Source organism: Salvelinus sp. IW2-2015, linkage group LG26 (assembly GCF_002910315.2).
Source record: "Salvelinus sp. IW2-2015 linkage group LG26, ASM291031v2, whole genome shotgun sequence".
NCBI lineage: Eukaryota > Metazoa > Chordata > Actinopteri > Salmoniformes > Salmonidae > Salvelinus > Salvelinus sp. IW2-2015.
The window spans coordinates 28,563,727-28,589,435 of record NC_036866.1 but is presented as its reverse complement, the minus strand read 5'-3'; the positions used below and the strand labels follow the sequence as shown (position 1 = coordinate 28,589,435).

Here is a 25,709-nt window from a genome sequence, read left to right as displayed (position 1 = left end):
GTTGTCCCAGCAGGGTCAGACAGCCAGGGAAGACCAGTTTACAGAGCTCAGGTGAATTTTGCAGTATATTATAACAATCAGTGAATGGACACAAAGTTCCATCTTGAGTTGATGGGTAGTCTACAGTCTGGAATCTGGGAATAATGGTCATTTCAATTACTGAACCATTGATTCTATTATTGGATAATATAATGTATGGGGACCAAGGTGATTCTTTGTCATGCTTCACCTGAGCAGGATCAGATGGTGACAGGGGTTTCAGCAGGGTAAGGTAACCAGGGAAGTCCAGTCTGTGACGGTGCTGAGGTGAACTTTTGTAGATACTTTATTCTCTCTGTGCAGCAAACACTTGACAAGCCAGAAGCTTCAAAGATTGAAACTATTTTAAGGCAGTCTGACAAACCTCAAATTGATTTCCAAACTGTATCCAAGCTTGAGAGGCTTTTCCTGATGACACAAAACATGTCAAGAAAAATTTGAGGAAGACCTGGGAGACACTATTGATGATGAGGAATGGATACTGACCCCTTGGAATTTTCCACATGTTGTTAGGTTACAGCCTTATTCTAAAATTGATTAAATAGTTTTTTTTCTTCATCAATATACACACAATACCCCATAATGACAAGGCAAAAACAGTTTTTTACAAATTATTGCAAATATATTAAAAATAAAAAACTGAAATATTGCATTTACATAAGTATTCAGACTCTTTACTCAGTACTTTGTTGAAGCACCTTTGTCAGCGATTACAGCCTTGGTTCTTCTTGGGTATGATGCTACAAGCTTGGCACAACTGTATTTGAGAAGCTTTTCCCACTCCCGCAGATCCTCTCAAGCTCTGTCAGGTTGGATGGGGAGCGTTGCTGCATAGCTATTTCCAGGTCTTTACAGAGATTTTTGATTGGGTTCAAGTCCGGAAGGACCTCTGTGTACTTTGCTCCTTTCATCTTTCCCTTGATCCTGACGAGTCTCCCAGTCCCTGCCGGTGAAAAACATCCCCACAGCATGATGCTGCCAGCATCGAGTYTGTTCTTTTATCTCGGAATGTCTACAGATTCTCCCTTCTACCTGTTTTTGTTAGCTTGGAAATGTTGATACTGGAGAATATTATCAGAAGAAACTGTGTAACCTAGCAATTACAGCGGCAAGAAAGGCATTGCCATTAGTTGGAAGGGTGGTTATCCTCCTACAATGTCACAGTTGATGGCCGAAATGTGAATTTATGTATCACTAGATTTTATTTATTACAAGGTTAAGTTTGTACTGTGCAACTTTTATAAGGTCTGTGTGCCTTATATGGAATACTGTATGACAAAAGGGGTCTGTATTGAAAACATTCAGGGTTTTTTGTCCAGCAGTCACAAATATATATATTTTTTCATGGCACACGAGACTCCTGTCTGATTTCCGCCTGTCTCAGTGGACTAATCCGTTGAGGAGGCCGCAGGGATTTCACGATCCAAGAATATTGGGATTGTGGCTCAGATACACAAGGCACGTCTCTCTCCAGAATGCGTTCTCTCCCGCCATTTCCTTGTTTTATAACTTTATTGTGTGCACTCTTTGCTGTGTCTATCAATTTCTAATCTGCAATGTTTGTTTGATTATGGTAATTTCTGTTAATGCATTCATTATTACAGTTATTTACCGTTCTTGTTGTCAGATTGGACGTGTGTTTTGCAGAACTCACAACCTATACTACACTTGTGAGAAACAAGTTTTTGTTTATTTCATGACCTTTATGAGTTTTGATAGTCTTTTGTTTGAAATGCTCCTGTCAACGTTGAGTAAGGACGCGCACATGATTACGCATATAGAAGTAGGACTAGTCTACCTGGCCTGCGTGCAAATGTAGGCCTATAAATGTTCCTATTTGGGGATGTCTGATAGTATTTCTGATTGTCTTAACTCACCACCACCAGTGAGCTGTGGAGCTTCTCAAAGTAATTTTTCTTCACCTCAAACAGCATGAAATGGAAAAATGTAATTCCCTGATCCAGTGGAAACGTCATAAAATACCTGATGACTTTTTATCCCTTGGACAAATAGTCTACAGCTGTCTGTCCCAAGCTCACTGGCCCGGGCAACTCTTGGGAGCACAGAATATTTTATACAATGTTTCAAGTTTGCTAGCATGAGTTTTGMGCAAGCCAGTTGATAGTTGATACAATGTTTCAAGTTATTTGCAGACAGACCATGCGTAGTCAATGGATATTTAATTTTATCAGGATATTTCCTACCWGGCTGCAATGTTTTTATGTGTTGGCTTTATGTAGGTTATTCTTACATAGTTGGCAATGGCAATGTTACTTTTAGATTTGTATAATTTTCATTTAGATTTAGACAGATTGTTGATTAACCACAGACAATGCTTTTGAAATACAAGACTATTGTAAATTAAATGAAACTTTTCCACGAAAATGTGCATATATAAATTATAACTGGCACGCAGATTGGTAGAAATGGTAAGATAAATTGGCTTCAAATGGAAAAGGTTGTCGACTGCTGGTGTAGCCAATTACTGGCAACTTCAGGAGCTTAAAGGCAGAATCTGTTAAGGCCAGGAGGAGGGTCGGGAACAGGTTGTTTCTTCTAGTTAAGATATCTTGATCTCTGGCTCCCTCTTGAGACATTTGTGTGTGTTAATTATTTAATCAAACAGCCTAGTTGATTTTAATAAAACACATGGGGTATACACCTGTATATGAAAAAATACACGTGTAAAAATTTTGACCAATTGGTTGGTCGAAAGAAAAGACTACTCTTGGTCGACCAAGATAATTTTTTAGTCAAGAACAGCCCTAGTAGAAATGCAGGAAATTAGCTTTAGATGCCACCAAAAATTGATGGAGGACCCCCAACACTTCTAAAACCAAAGTTGCACCCCTGAGCTGAAATCACACATGTTTAGGTGTTATTAGGACCATTTTTAGAGTAACTACTTTAAATACAATGTATAACCACTCTAGGATTAGGGTAAGGGCAAGGGACATACTACACGACCAAAAGTATGTGGACACATGCTCTTTGAACATCTCATTCCAAAATCATGGGCATTAATATGCAGTTGGTCCCACCTTTGCTGCTATAACAGCCTCAACTCTTCTGGGAACGCTTTCCACTAGATGTTAGCATTAGTGAGGTTGGGCGATTGGCCCTGTTCCAATCCATCCCAAAGGTGTTCGATGGGGTTCAGGTCAGGGCTCTGTGCAGGCCAGTCAAGTTCTTCCACACAGATCTCGACAAACCATTTATTTATGGACCTTGCTTTGTGCACGGGGGCATTGTCATGCTGAAACATGAAAGGGCCTACCCAAAACTGTTTTCACAAAGTTGGAAGCACAGAATTGTCTAGAATGTCCTTGTATGCTGTAGCGTTAAGATTTCCCTTCACTGGAACTAAGGGGGCCTAGCCCAAACCATGACAAACAGCCCCAGACCATTATTCCTCCTCCACCAAACTTTACAGTTGGCACTATCTATTCGGACAGGTAGCGTTCGCCTGTCATCCGCCAAACCCAGATTTGTTCGTTGGACTGCCAGATGGTGAAAAGTGATTCATCACTCTAGAGACCGCATTTCACTGCACCAGAGTCCAATGGCGGCGAGCTTACGACCACTCCAGCCAACATTTGGCATTGCGCATTATGATCTTGTGTACTGCTGCTCTGCCATGGAACTGAGCTCTTCATTAAGGCCATTATACTGCCAATGTTTGTCTATGGAGATTGCATGGCTGTGTACTCGATCTTATACACCTGTCAGCAACGGGTGTGGCTGAAATAGCCAAATACACTAATTTGAAGGGATGTCCACATACTTTTGTATATATATAATAGTTTTTATTTGTTATTATTTATTTATTTTTGATGGACAGTTTGATTCAGTACATTTATGTTGTTCAGTTGTCTGTGTGATAAACAGTGGACAGAGAGCAATTAAACATACAAAGTTAACACTTGGTCAATTTGTAATGAAAAAAATATTTTTTATAAATAACAACAATACAATACAAAAACAATACAAATGGCCGCTAAATACAAATGGCCTCTCCCATCAGTGGGTGCTATGATCAGTGGGTGCACTCGCCCCCACTCGCCCCGAAATCGTCATTCTACCATTTCCTCTTGCAATACATCCCTCCATTCTACCATGGTGTCTCACTAGGAACTTGAACCTTCTCATCTGCAATATCTCTGCCGAAATTGCCCCCCGAAAAGCACAATGATATTTTCCTGTTGACTGACTGTGGTCCTTCAAATCCCCCAACAACACAATTTACAGGTCCAACCGAGCCCCAATATTATGCATTGATAGAAAGTACTTAAGTAAAAGTAGTTTTTGGGGGTATCTGTACTTTATTTGATTATTTATATTTTTTCCACAACTTTTACTTTTACTTCATTACATTCCTAAAGAAAATTATGTATATTTTACTCTATACAGGATAACGACTCTAAGCACACAGCCAAGAAAACACAGAAGTGGCTTCGGGACAAGTCTCTGACTGTTCTTGAGTGGCCCAGCCAGAGCCCAGACTTGAAACCGATCTAACAAACCCTGGAAGGCGTGTAAGAATGGCCATGTTATGGACTCCAAGAAGTCACCATCTCGACAATGCCGGCTAATGGCCATGATCTCTCACCTCCACATCAACCAGATGTCATCGACCTGGATACTTCAGCTTCACCTTGTCCAGATGTCGTTGAGTCTCACCACAGTGGACAGTGGTGTATCGTGAACTACAACGAACAACCCAGGCATTATACTGGAGGTTGAAGAACATCATGTCAAAGTAAAGTGCATGCACAGGAATGGTGTTAACAAGTTCTACTGGCCAAGCCCAATAAATTATATCAACTGGTATGGGGATGACCAGATTGTTTGTATGATGCCAGAGCCGCTGCCAGTGAGCAAAAGATCAGTTCAAATTTGCCACAGTATCTGGAAGTACTTGGAGGAGCACCCGACTATGTGAAAGTGGCAGATGTGAACTGGCTACTAGTGAAGAAGCCGTCAGTAGCTAGAAAGCAATAGAGATTGGCTCAGAGATGATAAGAGATGGACGCGACACAATAACATGGCAAAGACAAACATATCTGAAGTAAAAGTGAAGAACAATACAGGAAAAATTCCATGAACATGTTTTACTGCATACAAAATGTTGGTATCAGTGTGGATAGGAAAACATTTTCAGTTTATGTTCAATATTAGTGCTTCTTATGTTCTAGTGGACATGTTTTATATGTTTGTATCACAATGTTGTGTTATGAAAGACACATAGTTTAGTCAATAGGCTTCATCTTTTGGTCTTAATTTTTGACCAATAACCCTTATTTTATTGTTCATATTAAATCAACCCATTTTATGAACTCTGAAATTATTTTTCATAAAAAATATGACTAATAAATTGATAACTTTTTTTTAAATAATCTTAATTTTGTCATTGGTTTCACATTGTGCCACTGGTGTTACATTGTGTCACTGGTGTTACTGTATGGCATATTGGTGTTCTGGCATCAGAGTTAACCAATTTAATTGAATATGGCTTTTTTATCTACCTAACTGTTACTACATTCATTAGTAAACATTTTAAGGATATGATCATTCAACAACAAAAAAACAATAGTATAAATGGAAAAATGTCAGACAATAGAACTTTACACATGCATGTTTAAAGTAAATTATTACTAATCCAAACAATTTCTTAGAATTATCATGAACCTTTTGTCTTTGATTATATACGCAAATTAAAGTCTGAAATTACATTATAGAAAGCCTAAATTGTCATCTAAAAGAGGTAACACCAGTGACAAGACGGCAGCACAAGCATTTTTTTATGTAACGTCATAAAAATATGTTAAGATGTCATTTATGTTGATTTATAATGTTAAGGGGTTAACTATTATCTGATTATAAGTTTTGATTAAAAAAAGGAATAAAAATGTGTAAAAGTTGGCTGTTCAAAAAGCCACCATTTTCATAGAATGACACTAATAATAACAGGTCTACTGGTCCGGACCTTACAGGCATTCGGTTAATATTCCCAAAAATAAAATAAAGCTTACATTTGCCTTTTATAGATTAAACCCTCACATTTGCTCACCTCTGCACCTGCCACCTGCTTCCGGTCCACCTCCTTGTCGCTAGTATTGACTGGACCATAAAACAAACCACATGGATATGCATTAACAAATAACGCTACTGCCACCTTCTGGTTTGGAGAATTATAACAAGGAAGAGTGGTTGACGACTTCAAGGTCTTTGCTGTGTGAACACAAGAGATTGACTGCCGACACTATTCTGCGACAATGTCGGCAGGCAAACATTTGACAATCCTACCGGTGTCTGAGCTCTGAGCTCTGAGAGAGAGAGAGAGAGAGAGAGAGAGAGAGAGAGAGAGAGAGAGAGAGAGAGAGAGAGAGAGAGAGAGAGAGAGAGAGAGTAAAGAAAACTGAAGGAGAGTTTGGAGAGTTCTTTTCCACAGTGGCAGGAAGCTGTGAAGGCTGACAGACATGTTTTCCTCTCTTACTCATTACACACACATACACACACACACATCAATGTGAAACCAGAATGAAGATCAGATGTTACAGTTTATTTGGCTAATTTGTTTTGTGCAACAACCAACCTGTCCAGTGTAAGATGGCAAGGGTGTTATAAAAGTTTCTTATCTAGAAGAGACCTAGATATGCTGTAAAACTGACTACAACTCACCTAGATATTCAGTCACAAATAGAAAACTGCTTTACAAAAACAGTCAGACTTCAAGGCATTTTCACATTGGGTAGAGAGAGACGGAGAGGATGAGTTGTAGTCAACCAGGAAAGACTGGCATGCATGTTGTTGATGTTATCATCATGATGGTTTAGGAGGGTCAACCTGTGTACTGGGCAGATGCACTGTGTTCGAGAGGATCAGCCTGAGAAAAGCACTGCGCAGATTATCTAATCTAGATCACTTCATAACATTAGATCTTTTTCAGAGCTGATCTGATTGGTCAAAAAACAAATGAGTGATAAAATGATCAGAATTGTGCAAAAGCAGCCAAGGTGATTTGTGCAGCGCTGTGATTACATGCTGACCAAACCGGCTCAACATTGATTTTGTCTATCCCTACCAGACGCGTTAAAATACCAAAACCAACTGTCGACCAACTATAGTAATTATGGGACATGTCGAAACACACATGAAACATTCATAGACATTTAGCTAGATTGCTGTTTCTAGCTAATTTGTCCTGGGAGATAAACACTAGGTTGTTATTTTACCTGAAATGCATATGTTATTTTTATTAGCTGGATCTTTGTAGAATTTTTACCCATTTTGAATCATACAAAGTCGTGTGTTCTCTACTTCCACAATTAATCCACTCATATAAAGGAAAACCTAGTTTGTTTTTAGTTCGTTTTCTTTGATTAATCTCTCCTCATTCATAGTCCTTCTTCTGTGGATTTTATATGGCGGTTGGCAACTAACTTCAATGTGCATTACTGCCACCAACTGGACTGGAGTGTGGACCTCATCTTTCAATCCCCACGTGGGTTAGTATGCTCGTAAAAACTAATGAATAGATGGGAGAGGCGGATCTTGCAGTACYTCAAGCATCTAAAATAGAACCAAGTTCTATTTTAGTGCCTGGCTACACAGACGCCAGTTGATACGTGCAAGCAGTTTGGATGAAATTACTGAATAACATGCATGTTTATATTTATTTTGGAATGCTTGCGCACTTAATGCCAGGTGAACCAGTTGTAGCAGATCCTTGTTACAGAGGTTGGCGGATCTAACTAAATGGCAGTTGGTTGTCCAGTGGACCTGAACAGCTGCTAGCACTCAGGCCGACCGTTCTCAACACACAGCCTCTCTATTGGTTGACAAAATTCATGTGACTAGGAATGACATCATGCAACATTAACGGCCGCCATCATGGTAACGATGACATCCTCAGACAATCTCCCGTGACTTCCTGATGGCACAGCAGAGCAGCATGCTGAAGATCATCCCAAACATCTGTGGAATAGAATGGGAAATGCAGAGTAAATGAAGAGTTCTTTACTGTAGGGAAGTCTCTCTGTCAACCTGTCTGCCTATCTATCTGTAATGGAGCGTAGTGGGATAACATGGTCTTCCATTGCACTGTGTGTGTGTGTCTCACCATGATAACTCCAGTAGCGATGCCCACTCCTCCTATGATGTGCAGCTTGGAGTCAAACAATTCATCTATAGCATCAGGACAGCTCTGCAACACACACACATATTAAAGAGCGACTGCCCCTAAAAAGCAACTTCTCATTTTGAAAATGTGGCATCGATGTGAGTCAAAAAAATGTGGCATCGATGTGAGTGACAAAATTTACTACAAAATTTAAAAGTAATATTTTGGGTCATTCTTGTCCAAAACTGAAATGTGAAAGATGATAGGAAAAAAAATTCTGTCACAGAATGAAGGGTACTGTAACAGATTTCCTTGGGTTGAGTTTATTTTAATCCTGCCAACAGCTGGCCCAATGCCCATGGTCAATTTGATTTGACATTATCCCTATGGGGCTAGTTTGGGACCATCGGTCAAATACACAATGTACATAGGACAATGTCAATAGCTCCAAATGTCTATATTTTAAAAACCTCAAACCAACTATAAATGTAAAACATACATTTACAAATATTGAAAGCATTTATTGAGACAACTAAAATACTATCCAATTTAAATTGTGTAATTTATTGACGGTCCCTAACTAGCCTCAGAGATAGGCTACCCAATGTCAAACCAACTTTATCACGGTCACACACCAACCGGCTGAAACTAATTGGCGAAAGAACTTGGCTAGCACTAGCTAGACTAGGCGACTTCAAGATGCAAGAACTGTTTAGAATGCTTCAAGTTATCTAGAAGGGTGAGTGACTGTAACTGTGTACTGTTTTGGCAGAGTGAATGTACAAACACTTGCCACGTGTGATCACATACACAAGAGATGCCTGCATTAAACCACCCCCTCAAGACAACTCTCGTTTTGCTTCAGTCATAGCCGCTGCATTTATTAATGACCAAGCTCAAAAACGAGGCCAAATCAGGAGGGGCTGTAAAGATACAGGAGGGACTGTAGAGATACAGAAAAAGGAACACCTGAACACAAACACAATCACAGAGCAGGGGGTTACCTTGGTGATGAGGCTATCCAGCCCGTCTCTTGGGGGACAGGTGTCTTTGGCAGAGTCCACAACGGAACCTGTACCACAGCAGTCCAACTGTAACAAATAAGGTTGAATGGTAATTTAGGTGTCCATCTGTTTTTATCTGGAAATATGTATCGTCTCTGCTCCCAACCCCCCAAACATGGCTGCACACAAATTAAACACATGATTACCCCAGTCTGTATGAGACGGAGTGTCTCTCTCAGTGTGTCCTGTCGAGTGTTCTGGTAGTTCTGATATGTCTCCATGTAGAATTGAGTGATGTCATCAACCACCTGTAGGGGAAGGGTTGCAATGTGACACAAAGAAAGGAAAGACATTTAATGTAACACAGATAATAGCAGGGGAAGGGCTTTAATGTAACACAGAAAAGGGTATGTAATATGTTTTGGGACCTTGCTTTGGTTGGAAAAACACCAGATTCCAGCGGCGACCTCAATGGCAAATATGATAAGGAGGAAGAAGAAGAACTGCAAGAGACCAATATGCACATGAACCACTGTGTATTTAATTTGACAAGTGCCCTTTGACAGAAAGCACTCCCCGGTCAGAAGGGACTTAGGACACACACACACGAGAGAGAGAAATCGAGAGAGACAGAGAGATACAGAGAGAGAGGGACCAACCTGGTCTCAGTGCAGTTCATATTATCCTGTATGTAAATCAGAGACACTCCATTTAGTATGATATGTTGCGTTTCGTATGTAATAATTTGTGGATGTCCATCACCCATTTCGTATGATATGTTACGAATTACAATTTGTATTATATGTTACGAAATTTTAAAATGTACAATATGTTACGAATTTGCTAAACTTATCAAATGTTACAAATTCTAGCTAGGTGGCTAAAGTTAGCTAGTGGCTATCATTAGCTAGGCTAGGGGTTAGAGGTTAGGGTAAGAGTTAGCTAAAATGATTAAGGATAGGGTTAGCTAACATGCTAAGTAGTTGCAAAGTATCTAAAAATGTGTAAGTAGTAGAAAAGTTGCTCATTAGCTAAAATGCTAAAGTTGTCCATGAGGAGATTCAAACTCACAACCTTTGGATTGCTAGACGTTTGCTTTATACTGCCACCCATCCACCCCAACCAAAAACCCTACTTTCGTTTTTGCCTTAAGTAACCATCTGTCTTATGTAACCATACCAACCGTAACATATCATGCTAATTTTAGTGTCCGGTTTTTAAATGTACTATTTTACGTCTAGTCTATGAGACCAGGCTAAACAGACAGACAGAGAGATAGGGAAACAGGGAGACAGATACTGAGTTCTGGCCTTGAATCTGTTCTGTAAACAGTTTTATACTGAAACAAAGAGTTACATAGTATCTGACTACCAGCCCCATAACAGACCAACTGAATACCAAAGGGAAAGAAAAAGAGGAGAGGAGGTATAGAGGTTAACTCACCAGCCCCAGCATACAGGGAGACTCCTGAATCGCACCACAGCATCCCAGGAACCCCACCACCATCATCAATAACCCTGCTATTATCAGGATATACACACCTACACACACACACACGCAACCTCCAACATCATCAGAGACCCTGCAGTGATATTTGATTATGTACACTGAACAAAATATATAAACACAACATGTAAAGTGTTGGTCCCATGTTTCCTGAGCTGAAATAAAACAAATCCCAGACATTTTCCATATGCACAAAAAGCTTATTCTCTCTATGTTTTTGTACAAATTTGTTTACATCCCTGTTAGTGAGCATTTTTCCTTTGCCATGATAATCCATCCACCTGACAGGTGTGGCATATCAAGAGGAGGAGTATTTATGTCTGTAATAAAGCCCCTTTGTGGGTAAAAAAACAAATTCTGATTGGCTGGGCCTGYGTCCCCCATGGCTGCACCCCTGCCCAGTCATGTGAAATCCATAGATTCGGGCCTAATTAATTTATTTCAATTGACTGATTTCCTTATATGAACTGTAACTCAGTAAAATCTTTTAAAATGTTGCATGTTGCGTTTATATTTGTGTTCAGTATATGTGTGAGTGCAAGCATGCTTGCATGTGAGTGTTTGCATTACCTGTGAAGAAGACATAGGGAGATTCTGTTCCTTCAAACAGTCCTCTGGTCTTTGGGTCGAACCTCAACCACAACCCTATAGCCAGCACTCCTGTACCTGCAAGCTACCACATACAGACACAAAATATTAGATATCATACACACACACCTATCACAGAGCATGGAAAGCCAGGTGAGAGAGCAGGTAGGGACATGTTGAGAAACAGGGTTATGTCAGGTTATACATGTGTGTGTGACTTGGGGGTAAGCTAACACACAGAGGAAAGAAGAAGAGGATGTCATTGGCCTGATTCCTTCATACAGTATAAATTCTGCTACAGACTTACCACCAGAGCCGCCACCACAGACACAGACACACATTCCTCAAACCGCCTCCTCAGTCTAATTAATTATTCACTTTAGCAAAGAACCTTGATGTAGAATGGTGTTCTGCTCCATGGTGTGTGTGTGTGCGTGTTCTGCAGTGGGGACAACATGTCTGATCAGACCAAACCTAACGAGGCCAGATAAGCTCAGTGAGTCGGGGTAGATTACTCATGCCTTGTTCTCAGTTCGGGAAAAATGGCCTAGTTAAAGAGGAAGGGAACATTCAACACACACACACACACACACTAACGCACTCACACACGCACACAAGCTAAGTAAAGTAGACCTACCCAGAAGAAGAAGTTGAAGATAAACATGATGTACTTCACACACCTGATCCCTCCGAACACTGCCATGTTACTAACGTGATCTCTGTGTGTAACAGAGCAGAACACTTCTCTCCTATTTCCCTAGACAGTATCGCAGAGCGTGACAGGGATAAAGCAAGAGGAGACATAAAGAGAGCATAGAGTGATACAAAGAGAAAGCAGTAGGGAGTAACTGTCATGCCCTGGAGTCACCTGATCAGAAAGGTAGAGGAGGTGGGCTGGGGGAGGGAGGATAGCGCAGACAGAGTTCTACTCTGTGAATGATTGAATTGGTTTACTCTGTGAATGATTGAGTTGGTCTATTCTGTAAGTGATTGAGTTAATTTGTTTAATCTAATCATGCTGCTCGAACTACACAACTACACTACTGCTAATACACCCTCACCAGCTGCAGAATCTAACACACACACACCCACCCATAGATACTGTAGCTACCTACAATAATGGACACATGTTCTGAATCATGCAACAAGGGGAGCTCTGTTCTTTCATCTGCATTGGGGCTATACGCGTCACACGCCGTCGCACACCCCACCAAGACACAACACAAAATACAACACACAAACACACAATATCACACACACCCATTTAAACGCTGAGTTATTGAAATGCTGTGCACACTGGGTCACTCGGCCACCAGGGATTATTTGGCCAGTGTGTGTTTGTGTGTGAGATTATTTCACCGTTCACCAACAAGAGGCCACTTCTTAGTCCAGTCATGGCCAGCTAAATCACTGTTCCACTTTCCCCAAGCAGATACTGACAACCCCCCTCAGACAGATATACACATGCACACACACAAACACACACACTAACTGAAAACGGTAAATTATGTCATTTTTTGTATTACCAACAGTAAAATACTCTGAAATGGTTTACATAATGTAAATGATGGTGCATTGTGGGAAAATTTTGTGGGCGAGGAAAGAATTGCCTTATTTCGAATGGTACTGTAATTACACCCCACATAATACAGTACCGTATCATATTTTTTGGACTGCCCAAAAACGTTTTCCCATGAGTGGGAGCATGGTATTGTTGTATCTGGCATATTAACACTTTTTGGAAACACTTTACCTAGCAGCCAACCTGCTTGCACCAATCCCTTGTAATTACAGTAAAATACTGTGAAATACAAACTCCTCCCCTCAATGAATTTCATTAATTCATCCATTCATATATTAATTCATTCCGATTATGGTAGCATTTACTTTTACAGTATAATAGTTTCAGTACTTGCTTTGAAACCGTATTTATAATTACAGTGGGTGTACTGTAATATGAAATACAGAATTATACTTGCCACGAACTGCCTGTAAGCTACTGTCAAATTATCGCTAACCCCTTTACAATGCACATATAACTTTCATTGAAGATGAAAGAAACCTGGAGAGGAACCAGACAGATTCACTGGGGAATCTTCCTCCTCTGGCTCTACACTGCCTCTACCCTACATGTGTGGAATAAACCCTTACAAAGAGGCTATGATTTATATTAATCAAAACCTGCTGTTGTCTGCCAGCCAAAACAACACACACACACACACACACACACACACACACACACAGTCCCTTTAATAGCATAAGTAGTGACTCACCCAGAAGATGAGGTTGAAAGCGAACATCAGGTATTTGACGCACATTTCTCCTCCTGATAGAGCGGCCATAGCGACTACAGTGTCACAGTTCTCCTCTACTCTCCCTATAGTTTAAACTGTTATTAATGACGAACCCACCAAACGACAATTGTAGGATTACTAGCCTACTAATAATAATTATGGAGTACACAAAGAGTAATCCGTTCTCCGGTCACTCTTTCTCTGCTGCTGCTCTGCCGTTTCTCGTGCACGTGTAGCGGTCGACCCCCAGAGCGAGACCAAACGGCTGTCGGTCTGTCGTGTCCTGTTCTTTCTCTGAATGTCTCTCACTCTATCGTTTCTTCATTTAACGTAACACCACAAACTGTATTTAAAAAGCCACATAATATGACAGACGTAAACTATATTATGAACAGATTAGGCTATTAACAGAAGAAGTTAAAAACTCTATGCTTGAATGTATGAACATTCTGTAGCCTATTTAATTTCAATCAGTATGGGATTCCCCAGCCACCGTTGCATTACGTAATGTATAGGCAATGAAATAACGTAATCTCTCTAGACAACGACAGAGCGCGTGATAGTAATGAAATAGATAATCTAGTTTGATAAATAAATAGACAGCATAGGCTAAATTAACAAACGGATGAATGGACAGCGAGCACTGATATTGGTGGGCTGGCTGCTTTAACATCGTCCCGAAAGAAAATTCTCCATCACACATTATCACAAACAAACAAACATGTATGTGATAGCCTACTTCTTTGGTTGTTGTTAAAGGGCCAGCGTCCCCTTCTGTCGCTGTCTCTTGTAGCCTCAGTCAGAGGAGGAAGGGAAGGACCACCATACTCAGTGAATTTCAGAAATATTACAAATAATGAAACGTCCCCCCAATTTTTTTTGATAAAACCATACTAAATATATTCAAGTCCCCAAATTCCTGATTAAAACACACTGTTTTGCAATGAAGATCTACAGTATTCTCTACAGCATCCTCTAACACCAAGGTGTAGCCAGAAGAGAGCTATTTTCTGTCCTCCTCTGGCTACATTGGCTTCAATACAAAACCTAGGAGATTCATGCTCCTTGCCCCCTTCCATAGACCTACATGGTAATTATGACGACTTCTGGAGGACATCCTCCAACCAATCAAAGCTTTTGCATTATGAACTAACATGTTGTCCATCCAATCAAAGGATCAGAGTATGAACCAAGTAGTACGCATGTGTGATTTAGAAGCTTGGTGAGTTGGTAACATTATTGGATAGATTGAGATTTGGATAGTGAATAGTGATAGTTGGTCATTTTTTGGATATTTTTCCATTTCAGTTAGTTGCTTCAAACTACAGGAAATGGAATGTTAGATAATATATTGTTTTCTTGGTTACAGAACTACATTTATGTGTAGAGTTAGTGTAATTTATTTCAATTTGTATTGCTAACTTCAGTAGCAAGTAGATAGCTAATTACCAGAGTGCAGTTTTCTCTGCCAGAATGGCTAAAACTAACGACGATGTAGTGGATTATTTGTTGAAGAACCCCTTTCATTGCCCATATCAGAGTCACGCTTCTGGGAAAAAGCTGCATAGATCATGCAATGGACAAAAGTCTGACTATTCAAACTGCGCAACACAACAAAAAGTAAATGGAAATGGATGTTCTCAAGCAGCATAACAATACTACCACATTTTTGGGCATGCAAGAGTTGGTTTAAGGGCACAATGAGAGGGAACATTTGGCTAACAAGGGCAACTAGTTACATAGAGCTTGCAGAGGTAATTGCACATTACGATGCTTTACTTGTTGAGCATATGGATGTTTCTACTGTCTTCTCTGGGATGTCAATTCTCTGGGATGTCAATTCTCTGGGATGTCAATTCTCTGGGATGTCAATTCTCTGGGATGTCAATTCTCTGGGATGTCAATTCAGAATGATTTTATAGCTTCCAGTGCATCATCCATTAAAAGTGATATTGAAGGAGAGGTTGACGCAATGCTTTTTTCGCACAGTGCATGCTCAAGTGCGCTTTCCACTTTACTCCAGTATTTATTTAGGAAAGGTGATGATACTGTAACCAGAGTTGGCAGGTTACTTTCTAAATGTAATCCGTTACAGTTTCTAGTTACCTGTCCAAAATTGTAATCAGTAACGTATCTTTTGGATTACCCAAACTCAGTTTTATAATCTGATTACATTCAGATTACTTTTCCCTTTAGAGGCATTGGAAGAAGACAACAATTTATGTTGCCAATAGAACGACATCTATTGCAGGATAAATCAATGTTAAGTTTACATAGCCGGCCCTATATGGGTGTTACATTTTACTTTATGGGTTGGTTATGTAGGCTTCTTCTAACCCATCGCTTTCTACTACATATAATAATACGACTAAATTATATCTTTACATTAAAAACTAAAGTCTATCAGAATTCCAGTCATTCCAATAAATGTTATACCCCTTGATCTTCAAGAATAGGACTTAGATTAGCCAAATTGTTTTACCTGAGCAGGACCCTAAAACTAAGAACTTATTAGCCAGCCCTACTCTGTTGTTTATGATTTTGTTGTCATGGAGTACTGATTGGGCTCATTGATTCGAGTTCAAAAATAAATGCTGCGCTCATGGAATGGCATGCTTTGAGCACTACTGAAAAGTACTATTTACATGTAATAAAATAATGCAAAATGCTGCATTTGCTATAGGCCTATTGTTTACCTTTTTGTTGGTGACACTTTGATATCTTAATAATATGCAGCTGTTTAAAGTGCAAATCCAAAGATGAAACAATAGCGAAACGGCCGTCCGCCTCTGTTTTGTTAAAAAGCTGAGGGATGCGCCTGGAGAAATGTAACCACTCTCAGATTAATAGACAGAGCTATGGACTGACCATCCATGATATAACAATTATTGTTTTAACCATGTTATGAGGCTATACAATGTTTGTTTACATTTACAATGTTTATAAACATTGGAGAAAAACAAGCTTATATTGTGGGTTCTCATGGAGTGTGACAGTTGAGCTAAGCTCATGAGGCATTTATAAGTTATATTCTTCAAGAATCAATGGATATATATATATATATATATATAATTTAAAAAAATGTATGTAGCAACTACAGATTTCCCCTTTAAGTCTATCAAAAGTGGTTTTGCTGCACAGCTATTTTCAGGTCTCTCCAGAGATGTTCAATTAGGGAGAAGTCCGGGCTCTTGCTGGGCCACTCAAGGACATTCAGAGCCTTGTCCCGAAGCCACTCCTGCGTAATCTTCACTGTGTGCTTACGTGTTGTCCTTTTGGAAGGTGAACCTTCACCCCAGTCTGAGGTCCTGAGCGCCCTGGAGCAGGTTTTCATCAAGGATCTCTCTGTGCTTTACTCCGTTCATCTTTGCCTCGATCCTGACTAGTTTCCCAGTCCCTGTCACTGAAAAACATTGCCACAGCATGATGCTGCCACAATCATGCTTCACCATAGGGATGGTGCCAGGTTTCCTCAAGACGTGACACTTGGCATTCAGGCCAAAGAGTTCAACATTGGTTTCATCACACCAGGTGTGCCAAGCTTGTAGCGTCATACCCAAGAAGACTCCATGCTGTAATCACTGCCAAAAATGCTTTAACAAAGTACTAAGAAAGGGTCTGAATACTTATATAAATGTGATATTTCAGCTTTATATTTTTAATAAATGTGCAAAAATGTATAAAAACCTGGTTTTGCTTTGTCATTATGTGGTATTGTGTGTAGATTGATGAGGGGAATTAAAAATATATATATTTAGAATAAGGTTGCAACATAACAAAATGTGGAAAAAGTCAAGGGGCCTGGATACTTTCAGAAAGCACAAATAACCTGACAATGATCCACATCATATGGGTAGACAAATAATGTAAGTGTGTTATGCAGCAAAACACAACTATCCTTTTTTTAGGATGCAAACCAGTAATATGAATCACTGTTGATCCATCCTGTTCTGATCTAATAAGATGGATATAGGTGTCACGCCCTGACCTTAGAGAGCCTTTTTATTTCTCTATTTGGTTAGGTCAGGGTGTGATTTGGGTGGGCAATCTAGTTTTCCTATTTCTTTGTTTGGCCTGGTATGGTTCCCAGTCTATCGTTGTCTCTGATTGGGGATCATACTTAGGCAGTCTTTTTTCCCACCTTAGTTTGTGGGATCTTGTTTTTGGTTAGTTGCTGTGTTAGTGCTACAAAACTTTACGTGTCATTTATTCTTTCTTGTTTTTGGTGTTCATTTAATACATTTATGATGTACGCCTACCACGCTGCACCTTGGTCCAATCCATCTTTCAACGATCGTAACAATAGGATTTTCTACGGCCTAGAACCGAGGCCTTTCCCAGTCATGAAGGACATTGCTAGGCCCTTCTTGGTTCTCATTCGCAAAGACTGAACTCAAGTTAGGGGTCAGACTCTCCTATACCACTTTGCCCAACATGTTATACCCCAGAGGTTGAAAATAGACCCTTTTTCAATCAATCAAAATAATTTATAAAGCCCTTTTTACATCAGCTGATGTCACAAAGTGCTGTACAGAAACCCAGCCTAAAACCCCAAACAGCAAGCAATGCAGGTGTAGAAGCACCTAAGTAGATACAGACTATCTATAACGGAAATGAGATGGACGGACAGAGAACTCCAATCTTACAGATCCTGGATCAACACTTATGGAAACGCTGGAACCACCTCTGGCGATTCCATTTTTAACAATGACATTTATTTTCAGACATGTGACTGACTTGTCTCAAACTGGCTGCCATGCCTGGGACAACCCCGTCTGGGAACCAACTCAGCCAAAAGGGGTTCCACCAAGGAGGGAGGAGCAGCGCTTAGCAGCTCTACACTGTTAACTAGCACTGACAACTCTGATGGGTGGGTTGGTGGGGGGAGGGTTGTTTCAAAAGTAATTCATACTTACTTTTTAAGGGGATATAACTTATATCAATATTATAATATTATAATATTATAAGGCTGTGAAACCCATAGCCGAATGGTGATCTGTTTCACCTGTCTTCACCTGAAACGTGATAACTATTCTCATTATAGGGCTGTGAAACCCATAAACGAATGGCTTCAGACTGAGCATTTCTAACCCTTTCCGTTTTATAACAGTTAGAGTCCATTTATTTACAGTAGTGCGTTGATTAATTTTTGCTTTCTTCCTTGGAAATACAGAATATGTATAAAATGCCAAATATACCAAAAGCTAAATCAAGCAGAGATTTACAACTATTTAACCATGTTAATCATTACTGAAACATGCAAACTACAAAACTTTAACCAAAGATAATGAATACATGACAACTGTAGCATTGAAGGCAAGGAAGTCAGCAAGCATCTGGCCTCCCTTGATTTAAAAAAAAGTATACAAAGACTTGCCAATCAGCGTTGAGCTAAACTGAGCAAGCTCAATTGTGAATGGTCGAGGAGTACCCAAAAAAAAGTGTCAGGGGAAGCTAGCTTGAATTTTGGCGTCACTCCTATCAAATCCCATTGAAAACACACATCATTGACAGAAAAACTTGAATTGCTGCATCTCCTTGTGTTGTTATCCTCCGGTAGCTGGCTAGCTAGCTAAAAATGGGCCTTTCCTAAATTAGCCTTGGATGGAGATAGTGATTTGGACTTGTGGTTTTGCTTAATTCTATGTACTGGCCAATGATTATAATGGCTATTCTGATCCAACCAAAAGTGAAGAGTTGGCTATAACATGAGTACAAACAAAGTGAGTGGGTAAAGATTTGGACTTGTGGTTTTGCTTAATTCTATGTACTGGCCAATGATTATAATGGCTATTCTGATCCAACCAAAAGTGAAGAGTTGGCTATAACATGAGTACAAACAAAGTGAGTGGGTAAACGTTTGTGTGTGTGTGTGTGTGTGTGTGTGTGGTGTTGTGTTGTGTGTAGTGCCGTGTGCGTGCACGCGTGTGCGCGTAAGTGTCTGCGTGTGTATTACGGTGGGTATTAAAATGTCCCATCATAAAAATGTATCCCTATTCCCCAATCAAACATCTTCATCAATACCACAATTATTGTTATGTATTTATCAATATTTTCTCCAATATGGCAACCCTCGTAAAATTCAACATTGCCTTTTATATACATTTTTTTTTTTAAGTGGAGCCTTGCATTACATGCATTATGAAGAAAATTGTGTAATGTAGATTCCATGAAATATGTTATGAAGAAAATTGTGTAGGCCTACTGTTGTCTACTCAAAAAAGGGCCTTTCAGACAAGTGCACCAGTATCCCAAAGTATTAAGCATAAACAAGCATAGAAAATAGTATTGGAATTAATATACATATATATTTTTAAACCTTAAGGCTACTATTATATTATAATTATTTTAGTGACAACTTGGTTGATGAATAATATTTGGTTGTTAACACGTTTGTTTTTTATATAAATAAATGTGGGACACAAAAATAAGGCAGTGTAGAACACCATTGCCCATCATGCATTGCTTTAATAACTTCCAATAGATTGTTTAGAAGTTTGCCCCCCAAAAACGTTTTTTCCTACAAATTAAGTCGCACAAAAATGTGAATCTTTTCACATGAATTGAGCCACAAAAACACACAAAATCTGCTGAAATGCTTTTTGTACATATTTGCACGACTTCAGTGTGAGATTGTGTTGCTGATAGACATGAGCTTGCAACTCTCATCTCTCCAGCCTTGCACTTCATAATTGATTTCCTTATAGAATCATAGCCACATGAAGGGTTCTGGAGGTGCTGCCCCTGATCAATTGAAATACATTTGCCAAAGTTATAGAATTACTGCTGTCTGTTCAGAAAGAAATTAAATAATTCCAAATACTACACCAGGAGAAGGCTTATAATTTAGCCACAGATGATAAAACATTGTCTAGATGTAGATTGTGTGTAGCCCAATCACGAGGCTTCCCTACAGTCGGGAATGGATGGCTAATCTGTCAGCGAACAGCGTTTAGCCAGAACAGGTTTTTGCAAATACAATCGCAGGTGGTATGCAGTGTGGTATGCCAGCAGCATACCACACTGCAGCCCACTGCTGGTTTGCTTCTGAAGCTAAGCAGGGTTAGTCCTTGTTAGTTTATGGGGCGGCAGGTAGCCTAGTTAGAGTGTTGGGCCAGAAACCGAGAGGTTACTAGATCGAATCCCCGAGCTGACAAGGTAAAAATCTGTCGTTCTGCCACTGAACAAGGCAGTTAACCCACTGTTCCTAGGCTGTTGTTGTCAATAAGAATTTGTTCTTAACTGACTTGCCTAGTTAAATTAAAAAGGAGGGCCAGTAGGAGGCACCTTTTCCTCAGGTCTAAAAAAAATATCCCAATCCCCCAGGGCAGTGATTGGGGACATTTCCCTGTGTAGGGTGCTGTATTTCGGATGGGATGTTAAACAGGTGTCCTGACTCTCTGTGGTCACTAAAGATCCCATGCCACTTATCATAAGAGCAGGGGTGTTAACCCCGGTGTCCTGGCTAATTTCCCAATCTGGCCTTCATACCATCATGGCCACCTCAAGTGAGCCCAAGAGGGGGGTGACCCAGGGTGCTCTGAGGTAGCAGAACGCATGATAAAAATATCCTTAATAATAAAGCATTGCATGTATTATCATTGTTTTTGCTTACCGGTATAGATCAGTAGAGTAGAGGCGATTGCAGAAGTTGCACACGTGGGGAATATTTTTTGTACCGTAGGGTTCGGGGGTAATGTGGCCTTTATAAATGCATTTCATCCAATTCTACATCATTTTAGATGACTTGAGACTTTAGCTGAATATTTTTTAATACTTCTCAAATGATCGAAATGACAGGTTACTTTGACACTGACAAACTGACAATCTGAGATAAATAATAACAAACTTATCTAGAATATATCAATAGCCTAGACATCCTGTAGGTGTGTGGAGACACGCATATTGTACAATATGTACAATATGAGATATTTTTACTGTTTCACTGACTCACCCAATGATGCTCAGCTCACTCACTGGTGCCCCCTGATGCACTCATCCCAAAAGCTATTCTCTCTCTTGGTAAAACAATGCTGTTCGCTCAATAAACCTATTTGGAAGTTGATAGCTTACAGATAGAATAGTCTTCTCTTTTCAGCAGGATCCATTTGCTTTCCAACCTGTAGTTTCCTACGATTGTATTTGAAATATTGCAAAAGCCTGTTTTGCCAGAATGCTGTTTGTTCACTGACAGACTTAACGCGCGTTCTCGACTTGTCGCCATGCCTCGTGATTGGGCTACTCACAATCCACAGCTAGGCAATTAAAAAAAAGAAACTATTGATAATCTGTGGCTAAATTATAGGCATACTCCTCGTCAGTGGCAATTTTAGCATGTACATCTTGGTGGGGAAAACTCTTTTACTGCCTTTTCATTTCTTCGGGATCGGTGTCCCTTCCACGGAACGGTTAAGCTAACATAGGCTAATTCGATTAGCATGAGGTTGTAAGTAACAAGACAATTTCCCAGGACATAGACATATCTGATATTGGCAGAAAGCTGAAATTCTTGTTAATCTAACTGCACTGTCCAATTTACAGTAGCTATTACAGTGAAAGTATACCATGCTATTATTTGAGGAGAGCTTACAATAAACCAATTAGGCACATTTGGGCAGTCTTACAAAATGTTGAACAGAAATGCAATGGTTCATTGGATCAGTCTAAACATTTGCACATACACTGCTGCCATCTAGTGGCCAAAATCTAAATTGCGCCTGGGCTGGAATAATACATTATGGCCTTTCTCATGCATTTCAAAGATGATGGTACAAAAAAATACAAAGGAACGGTTATTTTTTCTTTGTATAATCTTTTACCAGATCTATTGGGTTATATTCTCCTACATTCCTTTCACATTTCCACAAACTTCAAAGTGTTTCCTTTCAAATGGTAGCAAGAATATGCATATCCTTGCCTCAGCGCCTGAGCTACAGGCAGTTAGATTTAGGTATGTCATTTTAGGCAGAATAAAGCATAGCTGATATGGCTGACTTGCTTATATAAATGTGGTTTCTACTGACAATTGAGATGTAAAAACTATGGCATAAGGGAACGAAGAGCGGATAAGAGGCCATCCATTAGACAATAATGAGCAACCTAAGACCGACGTAGTCAATAGCTATTTGTTCAGCACTTTTGAAATGTACAGCAACAGAATTCAGAACATGCACTGTTCTTAGAGTATTCTCCATGTACACAAAGTCAGAACCGTAAAAAAGTTGACCTATTCTATTCTGTGCGAGAAATAAATATTCCAAACATAGTCTGGGACAGTTGTGGGATGCAATTATACAACCACTGGCATCTAAAGATGCCAGTTTTTTAATGCAATGAGGCTGACGCAACAGATCAGAACATTTCACTTAAAATGTTGATAAACTATTAGGCAATTTTTCACATTATAGTCACAGCAATACGTACATTGTAGTAGGCTATAAGCGCACATTTTGCATTAGCAGGAAAACACCATTCTCAAAAGTGGCTACAAATCCAATTATACATGTAATGCTTTTATTATAAAGGTGCATTTTTATGGMGAAAATTATCTTCCCCGAACTTGAAACTCATGTGCTGCATATGTATGCCAGTTAGGCTCTACACATGTTGTAAAGCGGATTAATGTGCTTAATTTTAAGAAGTTATTTGGCCACTTTAGTTGTGATACAAACGTTGGGCTATATGTTTTGATTTGTAATACATTCTAAGGCTGCATGATGCGACTCTAATGATGATTTGAAAAAAGTCCCATGAAAGGGATGAGCTCTGCTTTGTTTTTCGCGCAGGCTATAGAAACTTCATCAGTCTCTCATTCACAATTTGGCAAGCACTTGATAATGCCTAAATTTCCCTGGTAGCAAATACAGTATATCATTCACAAGTGATATGCTAATATTGTCACCCATCAGACCATTCTTGATTTAATCTTGTCTTTACATATACTAAATAATATATGTGTAACGTTTGTTTTGATTTAGAATGGACCATTATCATGGACCTGTATCAAACATTGGCAGGGAGAAAAAATATARGTAATCTATGCACTTAAATAGCGAATGGAGGACGTTATTTCCCTGGTAAATTTTTATGCCATACTGTTGTAAAGAGAAGCAATGTGGTATCTGTTTGGGATAGAGGGCAGCATTTTCACTTTTGGATGAAATAAACGGCCTGCTACTCTGTCCCAGATGCTAATACAGTATATGCATATTATTAGTAGTATTGGATAAAAAACACTCTGAAGTTTCTAAAACTGTTTGAATGATGTCTGTGAGTATAACAGAACTCATATGGCAGGCAAAAACCTGAGAAAAATCCAACCAGGAAGTGGGAAATCTGAGGTTTGTAGTTTTTCAAAGCTTGGRCTARCGAATACACAGTGTCTATGGGGTSAAGTTGCACTTCCTAAGGCTTCCACTAGATGTCAACCGTCTTTAGAAACTTGTTTCAGGCTCCTGTTATAAAGGAGGGGGGAATGGGAGCTGAATGAGTCAGGTGTCTGGCAGAGTGTCTCAGGCTTGTGACGCGCAGTCCCGACAGAGTTAGCGCTCATTCCAGTGCTTTMCTACAGACAATGGAATTCTCCGGTTGGAACATTATTGAAGTTTTATGTTAAAAACATTCTAAAGATTGATTCCATACATCGTTTGACATGTTTCTACGACCTGTAACGGAACTTTTCGTGTTTTTGTCAGGACGTAGTGCTCGCGCCTCATGAAGATGGTTTACTGGGCTGAACACGCTAACAACAAGTGGCTATTTGGACATAAATGCTGGACTTTATGGAACAAATCTGTCATTTATTGTCGAACTGGGATTCCTGGGGGTGCATTCTGATGAAGATCATCATTAGACGGGTCAGGGTAAAGCAGAGATCTAGCCCTTGGTTTAATCATGAGATTCTAGAATCTATCCAAGCAAGGAATAAGGCTTTTAAGAAATTTAAGAACTCTCAAGAGCGGCATGATTTTGTCCTATATAAACATCACATAAATGAAACACAGAGCAGGATGGATGAAGCTAAGAAGGGTTACTTTGCTGAGAAAATAATTGAAAACAAAAATGACCCTAAAAAGCTTTGGAAATCATTTAAGGAACTAGGCTGTAGTAGTACTACCAAAAACAAACTAAACAGTATTGGACTGAACATCAAAGGGGAGATGGTATATGAAAAAGCAGAGGTTGCCAATGAATTCAACACATTTTTTACTTCTGTTGCCAGCAAGCTGGTTAGCAAGRTGCCCACCAATTCTGGTTTGTATGGAAGCAACCAAGTCAAGAAGTATTATGTAGAGTTTGGGGTTCAGCCAAACTCTTTTTCTTTTGCAAAGGTAGCAACAGCCAAAATAGTCAGTATGCTGACAMAGCTTAAATGCTCCAAAGCCACAGGCCTGGATAATATTCCTGCAAGGTTTCTAATAGATTCTGCTGAGCAAATTGGCCCTTGTATTACGCATATTGTTAATCTCTCTCTTGAACAAGGCACCTTTCCCAGGGACATGAAACAAGCTAAAGTTATACCTCTGTATAAGAAGGGGATAAAGTCTGACCCTGGGAATTATAGGCCTGTATCTATTCTCTGTGTAACATCAAAGATCCCGGAGAGAATTGTACATGAGCAAATGTATGAATATGTTAACAAACAGGGTCTAATGTATGATTTTCAGTCGGGTTTTAGAAAAACATACTCCACTGATTCATGTRTACTTTACTTGACTGACTTCATCAGGAAAGAGATTGATGAGGGAAATCTGTGTGGAATGGTACTGCTTGACCTACAGAAGGCCTTTGATACAGTTAACCACTGTCTCATAATCTCCAAACTGGAGGCACTGGGGTTAACTTCTTTCAGCTAGGGGTCAGAATTTTTATGTTTGGAAAAATAACGTTCCCAAGGTAAACGGACTATTTATCAGGTCCAGATGCTAGAATATGCATATAATTGACAGATTAGGAAAGAAAATACTCTAAAGTTTTCAAAACTGTCAAAATATTGTCTGTGAGTATATCAGAACTGATTTTGCAGGCAAAAACCTGAGAAAATCCAACCCGGAAGTGCCTTTTATTTGGAAAAATCCCTGTTCCGTTGCCTGCCCCTCCTCAATTTAAAGGGGTATCAACCATATTCATTTTCCAATGGCTTCCTCAGGCTGTGAC

The 25,709-nt window shown here is 39.6% G+C and overlaps 1 protein-coding gene and 1 long non-coding RNA gene across 3 annotated transcripts in view; one reads left to right on the top strand and one right to left on the bottom strand.

The window, feature by feature from the left end:
• The window catches only part of LOC139023062 (uncharacterized), an 870,035-nt gene that overhangs the window by 842,272 nt on the left and 2,054 nt on the right, over positions 1-25,709 (top strand). The gene's annotated exons all lie outside the window — the stretch shown is intronic.
• Positions 7,697-14,177, bottom strand: LOC111952785 (CD9 antigen). Of its 2 annotated transcripts, none has more exons than XM_023971692.2 (8): positions 13,533-14,177; positions 11,242-11,344; positions 10,609-10,706; positions 9,594-9,668; positions 9,372-9,473; positions 9,166-9,252; positions 8,162-8,245; positions 7,697-8,016 (listed from the first exon to the last, which is right to left on the bottom strand). In XM_023971692.2, exons 1-8 carry the CDS (start codon positions 13,599-13,601, stop codon positions 7,951-7,953), a joined length of 684 nt encoding a protein of 227 aa, XP_023827460.1. In that variant the 5' UTR covers positions 13,602-14,177; the 3' UTR covers positions 7,697-7,950. The 2 variants fall into 2 exon arrangements, with proteins under 2 accessions (XP_023827460.1, XP_023827461.1); XM_023971693.2 differs by lacking the exon at positions 13,533-14,177 and adding an exon at positions 11,897-12,139.

What these genes read in the sequence shown, in the direction of transcription:
- LOC111952785 (XM_023971692.2), bottom strand. Translation starts at nt 13,601, where the DNA reads ATGGCCGCTCTATCAGGAGGAGAAATGTGCGTCAAATACCTGATGTTC. An exon ending in CTTTCAACCTCATCTTCTGG is followed by an intron (nt 11,345 to 13,532) that starts GTGAGTCACTAC and finishes TGTATGTGGTAG; the next exon opens with CTTGCAGGTACAGGAGTGCT. An exon ending in TCCGTCTCATACAGACTGGG is followed by an intron (nt 9,253 to 9,371) that starts GTAATCATGTGT and finishes TATTTGTTACAG; the next exon opens with TTGGACTGCTGTGGTACAGG.